The sequence below is a fragment of the Dipodomys merriami genome, unplaced genomic scaffold (genome assembly GCF_024711535.1).
Source record: "Dipodomys merriami isolate MVZ:Mamm:240054 unplaced genomic scaffold, mDipMer1.0.p SCAF_17, whole genome shotgun sequence".
NCBI classification, from domain to species: Eukaryota; Metazoa; Chordata; class Mammalia; order Rodentia; family Heteromyidae; genus Dipodomys; species Dipodomys merriami.
In genome coordinates this window covers 9,210,162-9,234,545 of record NW_027203048.1, presented here as the reverse complement: position 1 = coordinate 9,234,545, position 24,384 = coordinate 9,210,162, and the positions used below count along the sequence as shown (strand labels likewise).

At 54.1% G+C, this 24,384-nt stretch overlaps 1 protein-coding gene across 8 annotated transcripts in view; it reads left to right on the top strand.

Moving 5' to 3' along the window:
• Positions 1-24,292, top strand: part of Otof (otoferlin) — an 88,267-nt gene extending 63,975 nt beyond the window's left edge. For 3 of the 8 annotated variants that reach the window (XM_070025175.1, XM_070025181.1, XM_070025182.1), the window contains 36 exons: positions 1,910-2,069; positions 2,705-2,891; positions 3,228-3,414; positions 5,208-5,431; positions 6,002-6,110; positions 6,523-6,703; positions 6,793-6,913; positions 7,184-7,284; positions 7,378-7,468; positions 7,607-7,723; positions 7,976-8,128; positions 8,374-8,563; positions 8,664-8,788; positions 8,888-9,022; positions 9,917-10,078; positions 10,281-10,400; positions 10,881-11,042; positions 11,137-11,299; positions 11,781-11,911; positions 12,870-12,899; positions 13,238-13,369; positions 13,718-13,784; positions 14,488-14,624; positions 14,723-14,857; positions 15,069-15,206; positions 15,498-15,625; positions 15,728-15,898; positions 16,511-16,671; positions 17,280-17,422; positions 17,719-17,807; positions 19,185-19,283; positions 19,396-19,640; positions 20,441-20,619; positions 20,705-20,805; positions 21,232-21,386; positions 23,355-23,482. In XM_070025175.1, the coding sequence (XP_069881276.1) occupies positions 1,910-2,069; positions 2,705-2,891; positions 3,228-3,414; positions 5,208-5,431; positions 6,002-6,110; positions 6,523-6,703; positions 6,793-6,913; positions 7,184-7,284; positions 7,378-7,468; positions 7,607-7,723; positions 7,976-8,128; positions 8,374-8,563; positions 8,664-8,788; positions 8,888-9,022; positions 9,917-10,078; positions 10,281-10,400; positions 10,881-11,042; positions 11,137-11,299; positions 11,781-11,911; positions 12,870-12,899; positions 13,238-13,369; positions 13,718-13,784; positions 14,488-14,624; positions 14,723-14,857; positions 15,069-15,206; positions 15,498-15,625; positions 15,728-15,898; positions 16,511-16,671; positions 17,280-17,422; positions 17,719-17,807; positions 19,185-19,283; positions 19,396-19,640; positions 20,441-20,619; positions 20,705-20,805; positions 21,232-21,386; positions 23,355-23,386 (4,961 nt within the window). In that variant the 3' untranslated portion in view covers positions 23,387-23,482. Of the gene's footprint in view, positions 1-1,909; positions 2,070-2,704; positions 2,892-3,227; positions 3,415-5,207; positions 5,432-6,001; positions 6,111-6,522; positions 6,704-6,792; positions 6,914-7,183; positions 7,285-7,377; positions 7,469-7,606; positions 7,724-7,975; positions 8,129-8,373; positions 8,564-8,663; positions 8,789-8,887; positions 9,023-9,916; positions 10,079-10,280; positions 10,401-10,880; positions 11,043-11,136; positions 11,300-11,780; positions 11,912-12,869; positions 12,900-13,237; positions 13,370-13,717; positions 13,785-14,487; positions 14,625-14,722; positions 14,858-15,068; positions 15,207-15,497; positions 15,626-15,727; positions 15,899-16,510; positions 16,672-17,279; positions 17,423-17,718; positions 17,808-19,184; positions 19,284-19,395; positions 19,641-20,440; positions 20,620-20,704; positions 20,806-21,188; positions 21,392-23,354 lie in introns of those variants that run through there. The other 5 variants (XM_070025176.1, XM_070025179.1, XM_070025178.1 and 2 more) reach the window with 5 other exon arrangements.
• The last annotated feature ends 92 nt before the right edge of the window (positions 24,293-24,384 follow it).

Below are 24,384 nucleotides of genomic sequence, written 5' to 3'. Positions count from 1 at the left end.
TAAAGAACTACTCCAAGGACACAGAGGGAGTAAGTGGGTCCCAAACTCAGTTCAGACCCATTGTTCCTGCTGAACATGTATGTGACGCTGAAGTTGCACAGCCCATCCCTTTAATTGAGATGCCTAGGTCTTCTCTCTCATGGCCTCTAGTTCAATTTGGCCTTCATGAGTCTCTCGTCCCGGCCCACACCTGGGTGTTATTGGATGGATACTTCCAGGCACCCAAGACTCCTGGGGGTTGCTGGGAAGTTTTGGGTGGTGACAGGACCTGGTGGAAGTAAGAGATGTCCCAGGAGTTGTGGGCCACAGCCCGTCCGCCCACTGTCAGGACTTGTAATGCTCTGAGAAGCAACTATAAAACACAGTTTGCTCACTGCTGCCCTCTGCTGGCAGCAGGCTTGTCGTGTTGTTCTTGCATCTGTCCTGAGATCACATTCAGAAGCATCAGACCAGTGTGCATTCTACACAGGGACCCCTCAGCAGTATTCTTGGTGGTAACTAGCCTCTGCTTAGACCTCACAGTGGTGAGATGTCCACCACCCTATTGTATTGGTACTGGATTTGAACTTAGGAACTGAACTCTCACTTAGTTTTCATGAAGTCTGGTGCTATACCTCTTGAGCCATACTTCTACTTCTGGCTTTTTTATTTTTGCTACTTAATCTAAGAGTCTCTCAAATTTGTCTGCCAGTATAGCTTTAAACTGCAATTCTCAGATCTTAGCTTCCTGGGAATCTGAGAAAATTGGTGTGAGCCAGTGAGCCACAAGCACCTAGCATCTCAATTTTATTTATTTATTTATTTATTTATTTATTTTATTTATTTATTTATTTTTATTGTCGGTCATGGGCCTTGAACTCTAGGCCTGGATGCTGTCCCTGAGATCTTTAGCTCAAGGCTAGCACTTTACCACTTTGAGCCACAACACCACTTCTGGTTTTCTGCTAGCTAATTAGAGATAGACTTTCCCGCCCTAGCTGGCTTTGAACCACAATCCCCAAATCTCAGCCTCCTGAGTAGCTAGGATTACAAGGTGTAAACCACCGGTGCTGGGCTTCAATTTTTTTAATGGTATACATATTTTTTAAACAGGACAGGACTGGGGCATGACTAAAGCACTTGCCTAGCAAACACAAGGCCCTGAGTTTAAACTCAAGACTGAGTGGGGAGATAACCAAAAAAAGGAAATATGTAAAACAAAATTGAAGGTGGGGCTATAAGGCCCCAAGAGGCCAGGACTGACTGTTTTAAGACAGTCTGGGAAGGTGGCATGGAAGAGAAGACCTTTGGGGAAAATGACTAGAAGTCATCAGCTGACAGGGAGGGAAGATTTGGAAGCATTTTCAGCTCACAGGGCAGTAGACACACAGCCTGGCAGTAAAATGCACAGCACAAGGTCAGAAAAGAATGAGTGCAACAAAAGAAAAGAATGAGTGCTTTTACCTGTGGATCACTGGAGTAGGGGAGCAAGATGAGGCAGAAAAATAGACGAAGCCCCCTGTGAGGCCTTTGACCTTTTATCCCAAGGCACCGAGCTCAGTGGGGTGGAGAAGGAGGCACCTCTGAGGGGCAGCTGCCACTTAAGAAGGCTCTGTCTGGCACTGGATGGACCTGGCTGGAGAGACGACCACAGGAGAGGCTGTAGGCCAAGAAACCAATTAGGAAGCTTGTTGATTTGAAGTCATATAACACACTTGAATGTGGAACAGGGCAGGACCTTGTCCAGCTGCTTGCTTGGCTACAGAGGCCCTCGATCTCCCTGTGACCCCTGGCCCAGTCATGGGCAGGTAGCTTCTGGTCTCAGGGGCCTGGCAGCTTGGGCTCTATAGGCCTAAAAGGTGCTCAGTCCCAGGAGCGGAGAGCCACAGGAGGAGGGTATTGGGTGCAGTGCCTCTTTTGGCCATTGCAGAACACCAGTTCCATCACAAGTGGGCCATCCTGTCAGACCCGGATGACATCTCCGCTGGGCTGAAGGGCTATGTGAAGTGTGATGTCGCCGTGGTGGGCAAGGGAGACAACATCAAGACACCCCACAAGGCCAATGAGACAGAGGAGGATGACATTGAGGGGTGAGTCCCCTATGTCACCCAGACTCTAGAGGCCTCCTCTTAGCCCTTTCTTTCCCTAAAGGACACTCCTAACATTGCCCGGACCTGGACATCTTACCATCTCGCCATCCATTCTCCCCCACCTCACCAGCCCTCACAGCCCTGCTCTCCAGGGCTTGATGGAAGTTGGCTAACAATGAGCACTTGCTTAGAATGCACAAGGCCCTATGTTCAACCTCCTAGTACTGGCAGGTGGAAGGAGGGTGATAGCATTTGACATCTAGACTTCTGATTCTAGGGAAGCTGGTAGGAAGAGGAGGTGCTGGCAGAGCAGCATCCAGGAGCCAGGAAAGGGATCTTGGCTAGTTGTGAGGCTGCGAGACTGATAATAATACTGTGACTGGTAGATCACGCTAGACTACAAAGCATTCGTATGCTGTAACCTATCTGAGCCTATTTTCTGGCCTTGCTGGAAGGTGAATATTGTAACTATCCAAGCTTGGGGGAATGAGGAGTCTTGCCCAGCAACCCACAAGAGGCTCCAGCATCCTTCACAGATTGTGCCAGGCCCCAGGGTTGTGCTAGATACTAGGATAAGGTGAGGGTCCTGGACCAGTCCACCTGTCCACCATGGCGCTGGACGGCTGTGCTGGCAGGAACTTGCTGCTCCCTGAGGGGGTGCCCGCAGAGCGTCAGTGGGCCCGGTTCTATGTGAAAATCTACCGTGCGGAGGGGCTGCCCCGGATGAACACAAGCCTCATGGCCAACGTGAAGAAAGCTTTCATTGGCGAGAACAAGGACCTTGTGGACCCCTACGTGCAGGTCTTTTTCGCTGGCCAGAAGGTACTAGAGTGTGAGATGCAGGAGGTTGGGGGTGACAACCATCAGGTGATGGGCGTGGGAGCCTGGACCAGACAATAGGAGAAATCGGAAGCTAGGTGCTGGTGGCTCATGCCTATAATCCTAGCTACTCAGGAGGCTGAGATCTGAGGATTGCAGTTCAAAGCCAGCCCAGGCTGGTCATCTTGGCCATGAAAGGGGCTTACTGGATCCTTTCTGCCGCCTGGTTCTCAGACCAAGAATGGAGTGGGGAGCCCGAGGGAGGGCAAGAAGAAGGGAAGGACAGAAGTCCACATTAGCACATGCACAAGGACCCTAACCCTCGCTCTCTCCCATCAGGGCAAGACCTCTGTGCAGAAAAGCAGCTACGAGCCCCTGTGGAACGAGCAGGTCATCTTCACAGACCTGTTCCCGCCCCTCTGCAAACGCATGAAGGTGCAGATCCGGGACTCTGACAAAGTCAATGATGTGGCCATTGGCACCCACTTCATTGACCTGCGAAAGATTTCCAATGATGGAGACAAAGGTGAGCAGCAGGAGTCCCCGTGTATTAAGGGGTAAAGGACATGAAGAGAAGGTTTAAAAGCCCTTCACACCACCTTCATCGACCCTGATATCAGCCTGATGGGCAGCTCCAGGGCCTTAGCCTCAGCCCCTTCCTTGATTGAAAGCAGGAATGTCATAGCTCAGGCCTTTCAGAGCTGACAGCTAACTGTGAACTCACACCTATGTACTCATCTGCAAAATGAAAATAATAACCACTGTGTGGTAATTGCTCTACAGATGTAAACAGAGTTATAGTACATCTGCTGCATATATGTTATGACAGTATCTGTAACAGTGACTATAGTAACCCTCCCCTCTGGGCCTATGGAGATGAATATACCCCACTCGGCCCCCAGGATCAAAGCACTGTGGTAAGACGCTGCTCTTGCCCTCTGAGTGCTGGCTAGAGATTCAGGAGAAAGGCATGGTCAAAACATCAAGCAGTGGAAAGCAAAGGTGACATGCTGTCCAAACACCCACATCAGGCAAAGCCAAACACAAAAACAGAGATCACTGTTTCCAGGGGACAAGGGAGAAGGAATTAAGCCTAACTGTTCATAGGTGCAGGGTTTCTTTTAAGAAGTCAAAGAGGGTTCTAGCGAGGCGCTGGTGGCTCATGCCTGTAATCCTAACTACTCAGGAGACTGAGATCTGAGGATCAGGTTCAAAGCCAGCCTGGGCAGGAAGGTCCATGAGACTCTTATCTCCAATAAACCACTCAGAAAACCTGAAGGGATGCTGTGGCTCAGGTAGTAGAGCACTGGCTTTGAGCTGAAGACAGTGCCCAAGCCCAGAGTTCAAGGCCCACAACTGACAAAAAAGAAGAAAAAAGAGGGTTCTAGAACCATAAGGATCATTGCCTATTATGCCCATTATAGTAAATATACTAAAATCCACAGAAATGTACATTTTAAATGGAGTTTTGTTGTATGAAGCATATCTCAAATTTTTAAGTACTATAAATATTTTTAAAACAGGTAGAATAGGGCTGGGAAGGTGGCTCAGTGGTAGAGTGCTTACCTTGCATGCATGAGGCCCTGGTTTCAATTCCTCAGCACCACATAAGCAAAAAGAAAAAAGCCAGAAGTGGCGCTGTGTCTCAAGTGGTAGAGCGCTAGCCTTGAGCTGAAGAGCTGAGGGACAGCGCCCAGAGTTCAGGCCCCATGACTGGACCCCCCCCCCAAAAAAAAGAACAGGTAGAATAGGGCAAGGGGCATAACTAGAGCACCTGCCTAGCAAGCACAAGTCCCCGAGTTCAAATCCCAGGACTGGGGTGGGGGAAGCAAAACAAAAAGCAAATACATAGGACAGAATTGGATCTATAGAAGCAGAGTTTTTTGAGTGAGGCCCAACAAATTCCACCTGTGACAGAAATGGCTTATGAGCAGGCCTAGGAGGATCCAGGCAGAGACAGGGAGAGATGATCCCAAGGAGAACAGAGGGTCCCCCAGGCACGGTACGTGCTTGGCAGGTGTATATATCTGCAGTGTCCGCAAAGGGTCTGCAGCCATTCTGAGAAGTCAGGAGCATCTGACTTCCACCAGAATCATTGGTTTCCCCTCCTTTAAGCCCAGGGTCCCTGTTCCCTCACATAGAAAGTAAGGAGACCCAAGAAAAAGCCGAGTGCGTGCACAAATGCCCAGCACCCAGCAAAGAGGAAACCTAGGGCTCTGCCATCCAGAGGCACAATGGAGTGGCGCATCACAGAGATCCCTTCACCCGGAATGAGCCCAGGCCATCACATGATCCTTCCTGCCTCTCCCCACCCTGCAGGCTTCCTGCCCACCCTGGGCCCTGCCTGGGTGAACATGTACGGCTCCACACGCAACTATACGCTGCTGGATGAGCACCAGGACCTGAATGAGGGCCTGGGAGAAGGAGTGTCCTTCCGCGCCCGCCTCATGCTGGGCCTGGCTGTGGAGATTCTGGACACCTCCAACCCTGAACTCACCAGCTCCACAGAGGTGCAGGTGGAGCAGGCCACGCCTGTCTCAGAGGTGAGACTCAGGGCTGTACTTTCCCTAGGACTCCATTCTGTCCTCTTCACACCATGGCAGTGGAGTTCTGAGCTTTTGCCAGGCCAGACCTCCCTAGGAAACAGAGGCCCTAGTCTGACCTTTGTCTTTTTTTTTTTTAATTTTATTTTATTTTATTTGAGAACATACTGTACAGAGGGGTTACAATTACATTGGCAGGATAATGCATACATTTCTTACCAAGCATTGCAGCCTCCTCCTTTGTTTACCCTTCACCTCCCCTGACCTTTGTCTTTATCTACTCCCTGCCCAAATGCCCACAGTGGTACCAGCTCCCAAGAGGGTGCCTTACTTCTGCCCTCCTATTAGACATGGCAATACTTGTGGGTTCAAAGCCAGCCCTTCTACTAAGAATACCTAAACTAATGGCCTAGCCCCAAGGCTTGGACAGGACACAACTCCCTGTCCCCTCAGCCATCCCAATAGAAGATCCCAGTCCCCTATAGGGCCTCTCTGTCCTGCAACGTTAGGCCTGGCCCAGCCCATCAGCCCACTGATGTTTAGGGCTGGTTCAAATGATCTTCCCCACAGGGCTGCACAGGGAAGATGGAAGAATTCTTTCTATTTGGAGCCTTCTTAGAGGCCTCCATGATCGACAGGAAAAATGGAGACAAGCCAGTCACCTTTGAGGTGACCATAGGCAAGTACCTGGCTTACGCGGAGGGTCTTCACGTGTTGGGGTCCCAGCCTCTGACTGGGCAATGCTGACCTCTTTCCCTGACCTCTGTGTCTGCCTGCATACATTCTTGTCCCCACATACAAAGATGGCTTGATCTGGGACATGGAGAAGAAGAAAGGGAGAGATCTTGGGGAGTAGAGAAAAGGAAGTGGGGGTTGGGATCCAGGCCCTATCCTGGGCTGGGTTTCAGGCTCAGATTTCATCCAGGCTCTCAGTGAGACCTTACAGGGCTTGGGGTGGGGGGAAGGAATGGGACATGGGGACTTCTCTTTCTTCTCCATTCTGACTTGGCCTCAATACTTGGATTGAATAGTAGACAAGACCCATTGGGGGAGAAATCCCTAGGCTCTCTGACATCCCATTCTGTGCCCAGGTAACTATGGGAATGAAGTGGATGGCCTCTCGAGACCCCAGCGGCCTCGGCCCCGGAAGGAGCCCGGGGATGAGGAAGAAGTGGACCTGATCCAGAACTCCAGTGATGATGAGGGTGATGACAGCGGGGACCTGGCCTCGGTGTCCTCCACACCCCCCATGAGACCCCAGATCACTGACAGGTGGGCCGCACCCATACCCCAACCCCCTGTGCCTTGGCCTTCCCCCCTTGCAGGGCCCCAGTCATTGACCTCCCCTGGTCTCCCCTTAGGAACTACTTCCACCTACCCTACCTGGAGCGCAAGCCCTGCATCTACATCAAGAGCTGGTGGCCTGACCAACGCCGCCGCCTCTACAATGCCAACATCATGGACCACATCGCTGACAAGCTGGTCAGGGCGGGGCAGGGGCTGTGGGGGGGGGCTCCATCTGGAAGCTTGCCTTGTGTAGGGCAGGGGCTGTAGGATGGTCCCAGCGGGACTACCATGTCCAGTCTAAGGCTCTACCACAGATTCTGAAGATGTGATTGCTTCCTTGTGATAAATAGGGAATGGCCCTAGAGAAAGGTTCCAGGTCTTTCTTTCCCTTGAGGAATGGAGAGGAAGAGACCAGAGGGGGAGGGCTGTGGCCCAGCCCGCACTCCCCTCACTCCTGCTTTACAGGAAGAAGGCCTGAATGATGTGCAGGAAATGATCAAAACGGAGAAGTCCTACCCCGAGCGCCGCCTGCGGGGTGTGCTGGAGGAGCTCAGCTGTGGCTGCCAGTGAGAGGAAGGGCAGGGAGAGGGTGACAGGTGGGGGAAGCTTCCAGGCTGGGGCTGAGGTGCCCGCAAGCTAAGCCCTGTCTCCATTCCCAGCCGCTTCCTCTCCCTCGCCGACAAGGACCAGGGCCACGCATCCCGCACCAGGCTGGACCGGGAGCGCCTCAAGTCCTGCATGAGGGAGCTGGTGAGGGCACAGCTGAACGACCCTGAGATGGAAGAGAGGGTTTGCTGGTGAACAGGGGACATGAGTTCTAAGGTCAGAATCTCCTGAACAGTGGCCCATGACCAATAGTTGAACGCCACTTGGTCTCCTCCCCTACAGGAAAGCATGGGGCAGCAGGCTAAAAGCCTGCGTGCTCAGGTGAAGCGGCACACGGTGCGGGACAAGCTGAGGCTGTGCCAGAATTTCCTGCAGAAGCTGCGCTTCCTGGCGGATGAGGTGGGAACTCAGGGGCAGGGGCACAGATGGGCTGGCCAGCCCCCAGGGCGGCCTCTCCTGATCTAATGGTGGAGTGGGTCGGGGATGGGAGGTGGGATAAAGCTGAGGGAGGGGGGATAGGGAGACTTGAGTCTTTCTGGAAGGCTCCTTATTCCTTATCTAGGCCTGGCCTTTGGCGATCAGATAGACTCAGGGGTCCCACCATGGTGAGGCCAGATCCCCCTGACCTGTGCCCCCTCGGTCCTGCCCCAGCCCCAGCACAGCATCCCAGACGTCTTCATCTGGATGATGAATAACAACAAGCGAATCGCCTATGCCCGGGTACCTTCCAAAGATTTGCTCTTCTCCATCGTGGAGGAGGAGCTGGGCAAGGACTGTGCCAAGGTCAAGACCCTCTTCCTCAAGGTGCTAGAGCAGCCCTGAGTGTGGGGTAGAGTCCTTAACTAGCATGGTGTTTACAGGATTGGAGCCTACCCTGCCCATCCCCATCAGCCCGCCCCCCACTGGACTCCCAGCCCAGCCCAGCTCAGTGGGATGGCTGTGAAGGGTCAGGCACAGCTCCAATCTCCATTAGCCCCTTGGCCCTCCCCTTCCCACTCTGTGGGTCCTGGCAGGTGTCAGGCTCTTGATGACCCCAAGCCTGTCTCCAGCTGCCAGGGAAGCGGGGCTTCGGCTCAGCAGGTTGGACGGTGCAGGCTAAGCTGGAGCTCTACCTGTGGCTGGGCCTCAGTAAGCAGCGAAAGGACTTCCTGTGTGGCCTGCCCTGCGGCTTTGAGGAAGTCAAGGCAGCTCAGGGCCTGGGCCTGCACTCCTTCCCACCCATCAGCCTGGTCTACACCAGTGAGTAGGCCTCCTGGGTCTGGGCCAGCTGCTCTACTCCCATGCAGCCCCAGGAGGGTCTGAGGGGCTCCCTGCTGCCTCAACCCACTCTTCCCCACAGAGAAGCAGGCCTTCCAGCTCCGAGCCCACATGTACCAGGCCCGCAGCCTCTTTGCTGCTGACAGCAGTGGTCTCTCCGACCCCTTCGCCAGGGTCTTCTTTATCAATCAGAGCCAGTGCACAGAGGTGAGGACATGGTGGCCATAAGTCTGGGATCTCTGGGTTCCCTGTATACGTATTCCCTACCACTACCACTTGCTCCCCATTTTCCATCCCATGCCGCAGGTGCTGAATGAGACACTGTGTCCTACTTGGGACCAGATGTTAGTGTTTGACAACCTGGAGCTGTACGGCGAGGCTCACGAATTGCGGGATGACCCTCCCATCATTGTCATTGAAATCTATGACCAGGATGCCATGGTATGGGTGGACATTCGTGCCAAGGACCCCTACAACATCACATCTGCCCTGGGTCCCTGTCCTCTAGCCTGCTAACCTAGAAAATTCTGCTAGCCACCTGTCCAGATACTCCTGGACCAGTACTAAGAGTCTGGGCTGCTGACCAGGCCTTCCAGGTGCCTCCTACTCCTGCCCACTGTAACCTGAACCTTTCCCATGCTGTGGGGCTCAGGGGCTTGGGGACCGGGCCAGGATGTCCCCACCTCCTGCACAGGCATATTGTACCCAGCGTCTTCAGGACAGGGGCCAACAAGTCCTAATGTCACCAGCCTCTGCCCTAGAAGGCCAGACTTTCCAACCACACCAAGCACTCCTTGTGATAACCACTAAAAGTAGGGAGAGAGGATTGAGGTAAGCCTGCCAAGAGTTAGCCACCAACTTTTCCTACTACAAATTAGTCCAGTTGTTGGGGTGACTAAAAGCTCTAGACTAGAGGAAGGGGGGCTTGCTTTCTTGTTCTGAGTCCTGTTTCTGCATGCATTGCCTGGCCTTGACCAAGAAGTTGGTGGTTTCATTTGCCCCTTAACAGGGAAATCAAACTAGGTTCCAGTGGCTCATGCCTGTAATCCTACCTACTTAAAAGGCTGAGATCTGAGGATCACGGTTTAAAGCCAGCCTGGACAGAAAAGTCCCTGTGAGACTCTTATCTCCACTCAAAACCTGAAATGGAGCTGTGGCTCAAAGTGGTAGAGCACTAACCTTGCGCAAAAGAGCTCAGAAATAGTGCCCAGGCCCTGAGTTCAACCAATAATATGAGAGAGAGGGGGGTGGGGGGAGGAGAGGGCAGGGAGATCACAGAATTAACATTTTGGCAAACAGTGGGTTCAAAGCCATCTGAGTTGTTCCTTGTGTTAGGGCAAAGCGGATTTCATGGGTCGGACTTTCGCCAAGCCCTTGGTGAAGATGGCGGACGAAGCGTACTGCCCACCCCGCTTCCCACCCCAGCTGGAATACTATCAGATCTACCGTGGCAATGCCACAGCTGGGGACCTGTTGGCTGCCTTTGAGCTTCTGCAGGTGGGCTTACGGGGAGGGGGCCCTGTGCTTCGGAGCCTCTCCCCACTCCCCCACTGTGGTGAACCCAAAGAGACCTGAACTGGGAGCAAGGTCTCAGGGGCCTGGGGTCCGCTAGCTTTCCTGTCTCCCCAGATCTCATGACAAACAGCTTCCCTCTCCCTGGGCTCCCCAATGTGTGACCTATGATACCCCAAACCCCTAGATTGGACCATCAGGGAAAGCTGACCTACCTCCCATCAATGGCCCAGTGGACATGGACCGAGGGCCCATCATGCCCGTGCCTGTGGGCATCCGGCCTGTGCTCAGCAAATACCGTGTGGAGGTAGGTGAGGCCCTGTGGGCATCCCAGTCCCCTGTGTCTCTCCCCCTTCCTGTTGCTCTCATTTTCCCTCCACCCCGGGGCCCATGGGCACATTCCACCATGTGTGGGGAAATCCTTTGGCTTCCTCAGCCCCACTCCTGAATTTCAGGAGGGGAAATGACTTGGCCAAGGTCACTGCAGGAGCCAGCAGCAGGCTCTAGCTCCCAGCACTGGCAAGGTCCTGCATTGATCTCACTGAGTGACCGCACTGTGTCCAGTGTGGTTACCCCCAAACCTCTTGTCTGTTCTGGCCACACACACCCCTGTCCCACTACACCCACCCTCACCCCGAAGTCCTGATATTAGTCCCTCAAGCACTCTCTTCTCTCCTCTTCTGGCACTTCCCTGTGTCTACCCACTACCTGGTCCTTCCCAAGTGGCCCTGCCCGGCCACCCCTGGCTCCCTCCATTGAGTCGCCCTTCTCCCCCACCCTCTCCAAGGTGCTGTTCTGGGGGCTGCGGGATCTGAAGCGAGTCAACCTGGCTCAGGTGGACCGGCCACGGGTGGACATTGAGTGTGCAGGGAAGGGGGTACAGTCATCGCTGATCCACAATTACAAGAAGAACCCCAACTTCAGCACCCTGGTCAAGTGGTTTGAAGTGGTGAGTGCGGGCCCAGGTGGCAGTGGGCAGAGCTGGGTGTGGTGTGCCTTGCTGCTCCCCTGAGGCTCAGGCTGTGCGCCCCATCACCCCCCAGGACCTCCCAGAGAATGAGCTACTGCACCCACCTTTAAACATCCGCGTGGTGGACTGCAGGGCCTTCGGCCGCTACACGCTGGTGGGCTCTCACGCCGTCAGCTCTCTGCGGCGCTTCATCTACCGGCCCCCAGATCGCTCAGCGCCCAACTGGAACACCACGGGTATGGCCTGGCTCCCCTCGGTCCCCAAAGGGCTGCGGCTCACAGTTCAGTGCAAGCAGCCACCAGATTCTCTGGGAACCATCCCTGTGGGACTGTAGGGAGAGGGCAAGAGGGCAGGCTCCTACTTTGCACACCAGAAAGGGTAGTCCAGGGCTGCCCCTTTCTCTGGAGCCAGAGAGGTCAGTGCTGGACAGGCTCGGAAGGGCTGAGGGCAGACAGCCCCTCTGCTGAGGATGGAGAAGACCTTGGCCTCGCTCTTACCTCCCTGCAGGGCTCTGCTGTTTGCCTCCCTCTCCCTCTCCCTCTCCCGGCAGCTCACTCACCTCTGGCTCATTTTCCCCCTCCTTGCAATGGCCCTGTCCTTTCTCTTCCTTCAGAAAGCTCTAGAATCAGCTTTAGGCTCCCATTCTGCCTGTTTCCCTGACTCTCACTGTGCCTCTGCTCTTCCTCTGTCTGTCTGTCTGCCTGTCTGTCTGTCCAGTCAGGCTTCTCCGGGGCTGCCGTGTGCTGTGCAATGGGGGCCCCTCCTCTCACCCCACAGGGGAGGTTGTGGTGAGCATGGAACCCGAGGTACCTGTTAAGAAGCTGGAGACCATGGTGAAGCTGGATGCGGTAAGGCTGGGGGGCGGGGGGAGGGGTCGGACCTGTGCCAGCCGGGAACACACGTGCGTGTGACACATCCCACAAGCCAGGCCCACTCACCCTGCAAGAACCAAGTGTGGTTGTCATGAGCCAACCCACACTGCGTACACAACTCACACTGATACTCTCAGATGCCTGTGTGCGTGCACAAGAGACAGTGAGAGCACTGACAGTTTTTGTGTGTGTGTGTGTTTCCACTTCATCTGCCTTGGCGAGGGAAAAAGAATAGAGTGAAGTTGACCACATTTACCAACATCCCTGACCTTTGCTCTCACACCCATTCTGACCTCACTTAGCAACCCTGCCTGCTTATTCAATTACCTCCAGTCTCTAGGTTGAGTTTTGCTTTGTGTGTGTGTGTGTGTGTGTGTGTGTGTGTGTGTGTGTGTGTGTGTGTGTGTGTGTTTGTGTACGTATACATGCACGAACACACATGCGTACACATATGCATGAGAGTACTAGGGCTTGAACTCAGGGCCTGGTGCTTTTTTACTCAAGGCTGGTGCTCTACCACTTGAGCCTCAACTCCACTTCTGGCTTTTTGGTAGTTAATTGGTGATAACAATCCCATCAACTTTCCTCCTCTGGCTAGCTTCAAACCTCAATCCTCAGATCTCAGCCTCCTGAGTAGCTAGGATTACAGGCGTGAGCCACCACCACCAGGGTACCTCTGGGTTTTAAATGCACAGCTTCCCACCTACAGACTCAGTGGTACCTACCTTTCTCCCTTGTAAAAGTTCTCTGGTGGGCAACCGGAGCCGAGAACCCCTGCCCTCCATAGCAAGCCTGCAGAAATGTCAGCAGCAGCCTAGAAGCAGACCTTTGTGGGCATCCATCCCTTCGGCACCCTGTTGCTCCAACCTTGTCCAAACCCTCCCTGTCCTATCAGTGGCTAATCCTGTCTTGTCTCCTTGGTTCCCCTCTGCAGACTTCAGATGCTGTCATCAAGGTGGATGTGGTGAGTGCAAGAACTATGCAAAAGCCCTGGGGTGAGCAAACCCTACCCTGGAGTCACTTATCAGGCCAGAGACCCCCGCCCCGGGACTTAGTGGTCCTCTGTCCCTGAGTGCCAATACTGCTGTGGCCCAGTGGCTCACGGGGGCAGGTCCTGGGGCTCACAGGGCACTGGCATCCTCCTCCACAAAACAAAGCCCCGCCCCTTTGACAGTGGTGGCCCCGTGGAGCCCAGGGCTTTCCCAGAGCAGAGGATCAAGTTGATGGGGAGGACTCAAGATTATCCAGGGTTCTAGGGAAGTACAGGGAGTCCCCAGAACTGTAGGCCTGACCAACCCTTAGGCTGAGGATGAAAAGGAGAAGAAGAAGAAAAAAAAGAAGGGTACCTCGGAGGAGCTGGAGGAGGAGGAGCCAGATGAGAGCATGCTGGACTGGTGGTCCAAGTACTTCTCCTCCATCGACACTATGAAGGAGGTGAGGCCTGGGACAGCCTGGGGCTGAGAAGGAATGGGGTCCCCGCTCATAGCCTCCTCTCCAGATCCTTCTCCCTACCCCTCATCCACAGCTGGCCCCTCCTGGCCTCACACTCGTGAAATCCCCACTCAAAATTCACTTTATCAGGGCTGGTGGCCCAGCCCGCCTTCCATGACACTGTGCCAGGTGCTGTGGCAGCTCAAAGATAGGATGCCAGGCCTGTCTCGAGGAGCCTCAATCTACCGGGCAGAATGAATGTGTGGTGTGACAGATGCTTAGGGTACCATGTGATAACAAAGGCACATCAAGGCCCTGGGGAGTGAGGGAAGCCACACTGTCTTTTGGCAGCAACTTCGGCAACAAGAGGCCTCCGGGACTGACTTGGAAGAGAAGGAGGAGATGGACAACACTGAAGGTGGGTCTTGGACCCCTGGCTCTCTCTTTTCCCCTCCCCAGCCCTAGACTGAATTTCCAGGATTAGGTAAAAGCTTAAATCGAGAGCTGCTTTTAACCCTGACCAGATGTTTAGAGGCTCAGAATAGCAGAGCTGGAATGGGTCTCCCAGCTCACCCCACTTAGCATCTTCTAAACTCCAAGGAACAATATAAACAGATATTCTGGAAAGAAGGAAGGGTTCTGTGGGTCAATCAGTTGAAGAAATGCTGGTTTAAACAGGTTCTTTTAGTACAGGACTTCTCAGTGCCTTTCATATGCAAATAAACCTCTCAAAGGATGATACTATATACACTGATTCTCCAACTTATTCCACTGTAAAACCCTTTCTCCTAAAGATGCTATCACCACCTACGTCTGGTGTTGCCTGGATATGGTTTGGAAGATGCTAACCTATGGTCATCTTGTGAATACCATGGACAAGTAGCATGTGGCTAGATGGGACAGAAAGCAGGCCTCCAGACCCGGCTCCTTCCTGGGCCTGCTCTGCTGAAGGGCAGACAACACATATGCAGCCATTCTCCCAGGCACACCTGCTGTCTTCGGCTCAGTGCAGTGCATTCAGACTTGGAAGTCTAAAGAGTATTGAACTTTTGTGCTGCGGTCATTTCGGTCCCACTTCCTCCCAAGCTGACTACAGTCTCATTTCTGCTCCCTGTCAACAGGCCTGAAGGGGCCAGTGAAGGGCAAGGAGAAGGCCAGGGCTGCCAAAGAGGAGAAGAAGAAGAGAACCCAGAACGCTGGCCCCAGCCAAGGACCGGAGACCTCTGAGCAGAAGAAACCCAAAATTGATGAGCTTAAGGTGAGGGTGTGGGAAAAGCCGGCCCAGGTGGGATGGGAGGTGGCAGAGGGGGACAGGTGAAAGCAGTAGGCATCATGGGAGCCGGTGGTCTGGCTCAGGTGTACCCCAAAGAACTAGAGTCCGAGTTTGACAACTTTGAGGACTGGCTGCACACCTTCAACCTGCTCCGAGGCAAGACAGGGGACGATGAAGACGGCTCCACTGAGGAGGAACGGATCGTGGGCAGGTTCAAGGTCAGATGAAGAGTGCAACCCAGCCTCCTGTCGCCTCCCTACTCCCCCTCCCCCCCTTGCCATCCCTTCTGCTCCCCTCTCCCCCCCACTCCATCCCACCCACCATTCATTCCCACCATGGATCTGGCAACTAGAGGGTTAGGAACCTGTCTGGGCCTTCCGTGCTCTTAGCTAGTTGTATCATCTCGCCTGCCCACCTTGCTTTCCCCAGGGTTCCCTCTGCGTGTACAAAGTGCCGCTCCCAGAGGACGTGGCCCGGGAAGCCGGCTATGACCCGACCTACGGCATGTTCCAGGGCATCCCAAGCAATGACCCTATCAACGTGCTAGTCCGAGTCTATGTGGTCCGGGTGAGTCTTCCTTCACACACAACCCACCCGTTCCCCCCCGGGGGGGGGGGGGGGCGTCTCTGGAAGCAGGCAAAAATCAACAGTACGAGGTAGGGGGGTACCAGGGAGGAGATCTGGCCCGGTTCCCATCTTCCAGAGAAGGAAATCAAGGCCCAGACAGTGATAGCAACTTACTTAGGGACACACAGCAAGGCTCCAGTGCTCTTGTCCCCACCTTTCAATGCCATGGGCCCCCCAGGGGCAGGAAGGGACACTTGGGAGTCTGCTCAGTGCACACCCACCCCACCCCAGGCCACCGACCTACACCCAGCTGACATCAATGGCAAAGCTGACCCATACATCGCCATCCGGCTAGGCAAGACCGACATCCGGGACAAAGAGAACTACATCTCCAAGCAGCTCAACCCGGTGTTTGGGAAGTAAGGCCGCGCTCTCCCTGTCCGGCCTCCCCCCCGCCCCTGCCCCCCAGGTCCAGACCGTGCTCACCCACCCTCCCTTCAAACCCCTCTCTAACCGGCCAGGTCCTTCGACATCGAGGCCTCTTTTCCCATGGAATCCATGCTGACCGTGGCTGTGTATGACTGGGATCTGGTGGGCACCGACGACCTCATTGGAGAAACCAAGATTGACCTGGAGAATCGCTTCTACAGCAAGCACCGGGCCACCTGCGGCATCGCCCAGACCTACTCCATGTGCGAGGGCGGGGCCGGGTGGGCGGGGCATCGGAGGGAGGGGAGCTGTGGGCGGGGCTAGGGTGGGAGGGGCTGGTGGAGGGGCGGGGCACCTGCTAGCATCTTGATTTTAGGACAAGATTCAGAGCTACCGGTGAGGATGATGGACATGTAACAGTTTCAGGCCCCAGTCACTTCTTCTCCTGACTAGGCTCCGGATACAGCCTTAGCGAGTTAGGACTCTAGATTCCAAGCAAAAAGATGGCCAGAGAATTTCTGGACAGAGAAGGCAGGACAAGGAAAGGAAGGAGGCGGGCAGCAGAGGGGTTGGGTCCTCTGAGGATCTTGGCAAGCATCTGCCACTTACAGACTATCAGTTCCTTTATGGAAGCTTTTGAGTTTCCAGAAAAGTGGACACATGGTGGTTTGGGTCAGGCCACACTGTTCGTATATCCCAAAGCAGGAACGTTAGACGGTCAGCCTTTAGCAGCCCTGATGTCTTCTGTGAGCCTGGAGTCCAGGGCACCTGTTGCCCTGTTACCACTTGCTGCCCTGGGTAACAGCTAATTGTAGAGAAGCTGCTACCTGGGATGACACAGCCAGAGCCCCTCAAGTCTGTGACCCCTCATCCAGACATGGCTACAATATCTGGAGGGACCCCATGAAGCCCAGCCAGATCCTGACTCGCCTCTGCAAAGAAGGCAAGGTAGATGGCCCCCACTTCGGACCTCCTGGAAGAGTGAAGGTGGCCAACCGTGTCTTCACTGGGCCCTCGGAGATCGAAGATGAGAATGGTAACTTTCAGAAGCCCCCTCTCCGAAGTCCAGAGGGACCCAGGCTTTCCTCCAGAGGACCTGCAGGCCCAGCGGGGGTTCTCCTTAGCATGGGCCTTAGTGACCCTCTGCCCCACACCTCAGAGCTCCCTCCTGTCTGCTGCTCTTCTGCCCACTCTCCCACATGCTGCCTTCTCTCCCCACTCCATCCCCATGGGGTAGGAGGTTACCCCATTCTGCAGATGAGCACACTGAGACCCAACAAGTCCCAGGTGAAGGCATCGGGCCAGATCCCTCTGGCTCCAATCCTTTCCCATAAGGCACTTCCCAGAGACCCAGGAGAACTTGTGCCTCCACCTCCCAGGACTGAGACAGAGGTGGATTCTCCCCTCCCTGTCACCTCTCACTGCAGGATTCTCTGCTTAGCCTCCCCATGCAGGGGAAACCAAGGGCACAGACCTCTATGGGCCCTGGGCCAACTGAGACCTTGGACAAGATACTTTTCCCTCTGTGCCTCAATCTCCCCAAAAGTAAAATGGAGGTGGGCAGATGAGGGCTTAGGGTTTTGTGCCCATAAAGCCAAGCACATGGGAAGCCTATGAGTGCAGCTGATCCAGTATCACCCACAGGACAGAAGAAGCCCACAGAGGAGCACGTGGCTCTGTCTGCCTTGAGGCACTGGGAAGACATTCCCCGAGTGGGCTGCTGCCTGGTGCCGGAACACGTTGAAACCAGGCCACTGCTCAACCCTGATAAACCAGGCATTGAGCAGGTAATGCCTACCAGCCCGGTCAAAGGGCCCATATCAAAGTAGAAATGCTGAGTGCCTGTCTGGCCTGTCTTACCAAAGTCTACTTTATTGGCAAATGTCTGTGCTCGGAGTGAGTTACGTTAGCAAAATGTCTCTCTTGGAAGCTGTGATTGGTTACTAGTGACATCATAGGAATTCCTGGCATCCAAGATGGACAGTGATGATTTGAGTCCTTGGTGGATGTAGTCTGGGACAGTGGACCTTCCTGGACAAAGAGAAACTCCTTAGGACATCTACCACACCCCTTTCTTTCTCAGGGCCGCCTGGAGCTATGGGTGGACATGTTTCCCATGGACATGCCAGCCCCTGGGACACCTCTGGACATCTCCCCCAGGAAGCCCAAGAAGTGAGCTGCCAAGGGTCGGAACTATCCCCTTCCACCCTCCCCCATCTGCTCCAGTCCTTCCTTAGAAGGCACATGCCAAGATGGCCTGGGTCAGTCCTAGTCGCTAGACCCAAGGTGTGGCCAAGCCTTCCGGGGGAAAGCAGACCATGCTTCACCATGAGTTGTAAGGCCTGTTCTGGGTGGGTCCCCATTTGCTGAGGTGGCATCAGCTGCCAGCAGCGATTGAGATGAGCCACACCCTAGCATACCACACACATCTGCTCTCGCAAAGACCAGTCCATGATCTTCCACACCCTTCTATGACCACACACACACACTTCCAGAAACACACACGCATACACAAAGCAGAAAAGCTGAGGACCTGCTCTGCATCCACTAAGTTCTGCCAGGCTTTCTTTCAAGAATAATGACTAAGTCAGTAGTAAGACATGGCAGGAGGTGGTGGGGAGGAAGGAGGAGCCACACCATCTGCCTCCCCTAAAGGACTCTAGCTTGGCCACTTTTCTGTTGGGGTCCTTCCTTGGGTTTCTCCTTCTGTAGGTGGGAGGAGAGAGTTGCTCCCAGCTCTGATAACTTCTGTGCTTGGATCCAAGAAGCCATTTTCTTGTTTTCATGCCCCAATATGGCCATCTTGAAAGTCTTGATTTTTTTTAACCAGGGGCCCTTTTTTTACCATTTGGCATAGGATGCAGCCAGCTAGTTCTGCCCGAAATACCCAGTAAGTCCATGAGCCTGCTATTTCAGAAGCTATCACTAGGGGGCAACCAAACCCCAACCTTGGATTGCTGTCCAGTGTCTTGTCTGTTCCTGTAATTTCAGCGAATTACAACCCTTTTTAGTTCCCAGACCTTCTCAGTGGATGACTCATCCTGCTAATGGCTGAAAGTAACTGCCTCATTTATAATTTCAGTTAAACCTCAAGGGGAATACCTTCTTTAGGGACAAGGACCTAAAGGCAAATAGAATTCATTAGACTTCTAATACAGGCCACTGGACTTCACTATAGAATTTCCCCTAGAACTAGAACGGAACTCCTGCCTGGAGACAGACAAGAGGTGCACCTGACACTAAGGCCTGGAGGCAGCCGGTGCTCTCCTCTCTGCTTGCCCCAGCCTTAGCTGCTTTGTCCAGAAGCATACTCAGGTCCTTCCAGCCAGACTGGCTGCCCCCTAAGCCAGAGCATTGTGGGCCTGGGCCTGATAGTCTTTCTCGCCTTAGGTCCAGTGGGTAGACCCCTAATTGTTGTCCTAGCCCCCTACCAACCCGAGTCCCCAAGGCTTCCCTCACTGTTCCATCTCCAGCCCCCTAATGTCCCAGCCTCAGCATCTGGGACAAGACCCAACCCAATCTGCTGATCCGGGCTCCTGCCCCATTCAGGTACGAGCTGCGGGTCATCGTGTGGAACACAGACGAGGTGGTCCTAGAGGATGACGATTTCTTCACTGGGGAGAAATCCAGTGACATCTTTGTGCGAGGGTGGGTGAAAGGTCTCTTTCTTCACGTTCTGGGTGAAGAGAGAAGGAAGGGGAGGCTGGGTAGGGGAGAGGCCCCCAAGTTGTCGCTCAGATCTGGAGCATGTATTGTCCAGCAGGTGGCTAAAGGGTCAGCAGGAGGACAAACAGGACACAGATGTCCACTACCACTCCCTCACCGGTGAGGGCAACTTCAACTGGCGCTACCTGTTCCCCTTTGACTACCTGGCGGCAGAGGAGAAGATCGTGATCTCTAAGAAGGAGTCCATGTTCTCCTGGGATGAGACAGAGTACAAGATCCCTGCTCGGCTCACCCTCCAGATCTGGGATGCTGACCACTTCTCCGCTGATGACTTCCTGGGTGCAGAGTGGGGCAGGAGCCAAGGGGGAGCAAAATGGAGGGACTGGGGGGGGGAAGGGGAGCCCACTCTGTAGGTGAGCTATACCTGCGGGTGTAGACCCTACTTAGTCTTCAGAGTTAGAAATACCAGATGGCGGCCCCCTCCCTGGAGCCGAGGTCCTCAGTGTCATAACTAGGACAACAAGGCTTCCTTGGGGACACTGAGGAGGAGAAAATGCTGTTGGGGTGGGAGTGGGGGGTCAAGACTCTCTAAGGCTGGGAAGGTGGCTCAGTGGTAGAGTGTTTGCCTAGCATGCATGAAGCCCTGGATTGGATTCCCCAGTACAACATATAGAGAAAAAGCCAGAAGTAGCACGGTGGCTCAAGTGGTAGAGTGCTAGCCTTGAGCAAAAGAGCCTCAGGGACAGTGCCCAGGCCCTGAGTTCAAGCCCCAGGACTAGCACCCCCCCCCAAAAAAAAAGATGACAACTCTCTAAGGGAAGCAGATTTCCCTGGATCAGATGATACTTCTGTACCCCCAAATTGCCTTCACCCCAAACTCATATCTTCATATATAAGCTTGTGAGAGACACAGAGCTGTGCCAGCATGGAGCTAGTGGGGATAGTAGACCCCAGGAGAGACACCCTCTTCCCCCTGCCCCTCTCTAGGCTAAGGAAGGGCCTGAGCAAAGCAGGGGAAAAGTGTGCAGGACAGAGGGACTGGAAAGCGCTAGGGCATCTACCCTCAGCCAACCATGTGCCAAGACAGCCAGAGATGCTCCTGCCAGGCTCACACAGATCTGACGCTCAGCTTGCCACAGGGGCCATCGAGCTGGACCTGAACCGGTTCCCGCGAGGTGCAAAGACAGCCAAGCAGTGCACCATGGAGATGGCCACGGGGGAAGTGGACGTGCCCCTGGTTTCCATCTTCAAGCAGAAGCGCGTCAAAGGCTGGTGGCCCCTCCTGGCCCGCGATGAGAATGACGAGTTTGAGCTCACGGTGGGTGGGTACAACCTTCTGCCTGGGCCCTGCTGGGGTGTTCAGGCTGGCCCTGAGCACCGGATTTTTCTGTGCTTTTCTGCAGGGCAAAGTAGAGGCTGAGCTGCATTTACTGACAGCAGAGGAGGCAGAGAAGAATCCAGTAGGACTGGCCCGAAATGAGCCTGACCCCTTAGAGAAACCCAAGTGAGTGTCCTGCAGGAAAGACGCCCAGACACCCTGCCGCAGGGGAGAAGGGGGCTGAAGGGGGGAGGGGCTTCTGATCTTTTCCCCAGGCTCCTGTCATGGGCCACAGCCCCACTATGGGGAGCCCCTTCCTTCACTCCTGAGTCTCACCTCCACTCTCTAAGCCAGAGGAGAGACTGTGTGCATAGGAAGGTGGGCCTTCCCCTGGCAAGGCTCCACACATAGTGTGTAACAAAAGCCCATCTAGAAGACTCTGGAGGCGCCTGGATTCCATGGTCAGCCCCAGGTGAACTTTTCCATCAGCCAAGGGGCCTCTCATCACGCCAGGCCCGCTGCCCTCCGGTCCTTTCTCTGTGTTCTCCCTACTCTTCTCGGTGCTCTAGCCGGCCCGATACGAGCTTCATCTGGTTCTTGAATCCTCTCAAGTCTGCCCGCTACTTCCTGTGGCACACCTACCGCTGGCTACTCCTCAAACTGCTGCTGCTCCTGCTGCTGCTCCTCCTGCTCGCCCTGTTTCTCTACTCTCTGCCTGGCTACCTGGCCAAGAAGATCCTCGGGGCGTGAGCCCCTCAGCCTCCCAGGTCTGGTACTCTCCCCTGCTGCCTCTGGACCAATGCTGGCCAACCTGGACCACACACACATGCGCACAACAGAAGCACATGCATGTACACATGCACGTGTGTGCACACATGCACGTATGCATGCACACAGCACAAATCCACGCAAATGTACATGGCAACTTTCCAGCTTTCAAAGCAGAATCAGAGATCCTCAGAACCAGACATAGCTATTTGACATGTTTACCTTGGCTAGAAAGGTAAGCGACTTACCCAAGGCCATCTAACAAATTAGGATAGAGCTAGGACTCTAACCTAGATGCCAAATGGTCGGCCCATGACCCGCACACACAACACTTCCTCTCCCAGCCTCATTCCTCCTAGATTTGAATGGGACTTCATTGGCAGGGGGAAGCTGAGATGTGGGTAAGAATAGGAGACATGTCTGGCCAGCGCCTGTCAGCAGGAACAGTTATGCCCTCACATAATCATTACAGTTGAACCAAACATTCAGTGCCAACCCAGGCCAAGCACCACTGCCCAGCCCCAAATCGCCATGGGCTCTCACCTGGCTATCTCACCAACCCCAAGAAGAACTACCACCCACCCATTTTTATTGAATGAAGAAAGTGAGGCCCAAAGGCATACCTAGCTTGTCTGCCACAGCTGGGACTTGAAATTGTTGCTTATTTACACTGAGCTCAGCTCTGGGTGCAGGCCACATCCTCCAGGACTCAGTGGGGCAGTACATTTGAAAAAGTATGCTCAATGTTTTCATTTTGTATCTTGACACCTTATGGAGCTCTATAGTTTTTGTCACACAAACTACACAGAGTAAAGCCTGATAGTCAGTGCTTCTTAGGAAGCCCTGCAGAAGACAGTGGTGAGCACCCTGCTAGTAGGCAGGTTGATAAGGGCAAAGTGTCTTGCTGGGACCGCTCAAATGTTTTTCAGGGCCTGGTGGGGACAAGAAATTTGTGTTCACCAGAAAAGGAAAGCTGGGTACCAGTGGCTCACACCTGTAATCCTAGCTACTCAGGAGGCTGAGATCTGAGGATCATGGTTCAAAGCCAGCCCAGACAGAAAAATCTATGAGACTCTTATCTCCAAGAAAAGGCCTGAAGTGAGGCTGTGGTTCAAGTGATAGAGTGCTAACCTTGAGCACAAAGAGGCTCAGGAACAGCACCTAGGCCCAAATTCAAGCTCTATACTTTGCAAGAGGAAAAAAGAGAGGGGGGGAGGAAGGAAGGAAGGAAGGAAGGAAGGAAGGAAGGAAGCAAGCAAGCAAGCAAGCAAGCAAGCAAGCAAGCAAGCAAGCAAGCAAGCAAGGAAGCAAGGAAGCAAGGAAGCAAGGAAGCAAGGAAGACGTTGAGCCAAACATGGTAGTTCACTCCAGAAATCCCACCTACTTTGGAGGTGAAAGCAGGAGGATCAAAGTCCAGACCAGCCCCACACAAGAAACATAAGATCCTATCTGAAAAATGACAGAATAAAAGGGCTAATGGTATGACTCAAGTGGTAGAGAGCCTGCCTAGTAAGTGCAAGGCCCTGAATTCAAACCTCAGTGCTGGGGGAGGACACAAAAGGAAGAAGTTGAGCCCGACTGATCTCCTGAGGACATGGGACAACAGAAGCCTATCCCATGAACTGCTAAGTACAGGGCCCACTGACCACTAGAACAGCTTAGTCATCAAGCCCAAGGCCCTGTTTCCAGGTCATAAGCTGCCCATCACTGCATGGACTCAGGTTGAGGCTAGATAGCTGCCCCCTCACCTGCCAAAAGCACCATCTAGGTCTGGGAGGAGTATGGCAGCAGAAGGCCCGTGTGAAGAACAGATCTGATGCATAGATAGAGGCTCTCTACCCAGAATCAGGGCCTTGAAGCTGTGACAGCTTGACTGTAGGACATAGAAGGACAGAGGGCTGGGAGTTGTGTGGGGGGCAGCTGTGTCCATTGCCTGAGCAGCCTTTCTCCTCTGCTTCTTTCTCCAGTCGGCCTGACACAGCCTTTGTCTGGTTCCTAAACCCTCTCAAGTCCATCAAGTACCTCATCTGCACCCGGTACAAGTGGCTCATCATCAAGATCGTGCTGGCGCTGCTGGCACTGCTCATGCTGGCCCTCTTCCTCTACAGCCTCCCTGGCTACATGGTTAAGAAGCTCATTGGGGCGTGAAGGCCCATCCCACTAGCACCTCTCCCCAACTCTTTCCCAACTCCCTCAGGAAACCCACACCCATCCTGAGAGCCTTAGGGCTGGGGCCTGCCTTCTATCCCGAGTCTAGCCTTCTCCAACCCCTCCACCAATCCATCTGCTGCTTGTCTGGTCCTGCTCCTCTGATCCTCCTGTGGGATGGGGCATATAGGAAAGGGGTGGGGACCTAGAGCTTTGCCCCATCTTGTTAAGACACCACCCTGCTGAGGAAACCACCCCAGCCCTCCCCCCGGGCCTTCCAAGTCGGGTTAATTTCAAGGAACATGCCTTTCAGAAGAATGAAAGAGCAAAGCTCATCACCACCCATCTGCAACAATCATTACACCTGGAGAGCAGAGGCGAGGCCATCCTTCTTTGCTCTGCAGTGCTGAGCCACTCATGGCCCACCCACGGGCCCTGCAGCTGTGGCTGCAGCTGCTCCTGCCCACCCTCCACTTGTCCCACCTCCTTCCCAGGCAGCCACCTGGCCTGTGGGGCAGGTGTACAGCCCGTGGGTTTCCATCCTTCACAGGGCTTTCTCTGCCCAGGGGAGAGCTCACAAGCTTGGAGAAGAGTATTGTGGGTGACCCCTGGACTCCACCAGCCCTGAAGGTGGTCCCTGTGCCTTCCTGTCTTGTAACCCAGCCAGGAATATGCACTTGAACTACTGCCCCCTGCCTGTGCCTGCGTTTCTGTTGGCTGATTTTTCTTGAGTGTGATTTTTTTTTCTCTCTCTTAATAAAATAAACACTGAGCTGATGGGCCTGCATTAGCCTACTGAAAGATGGGCCTCTGGTGTAGGGCGCCGGGTTAGCAGTCACTCTGGGGTGG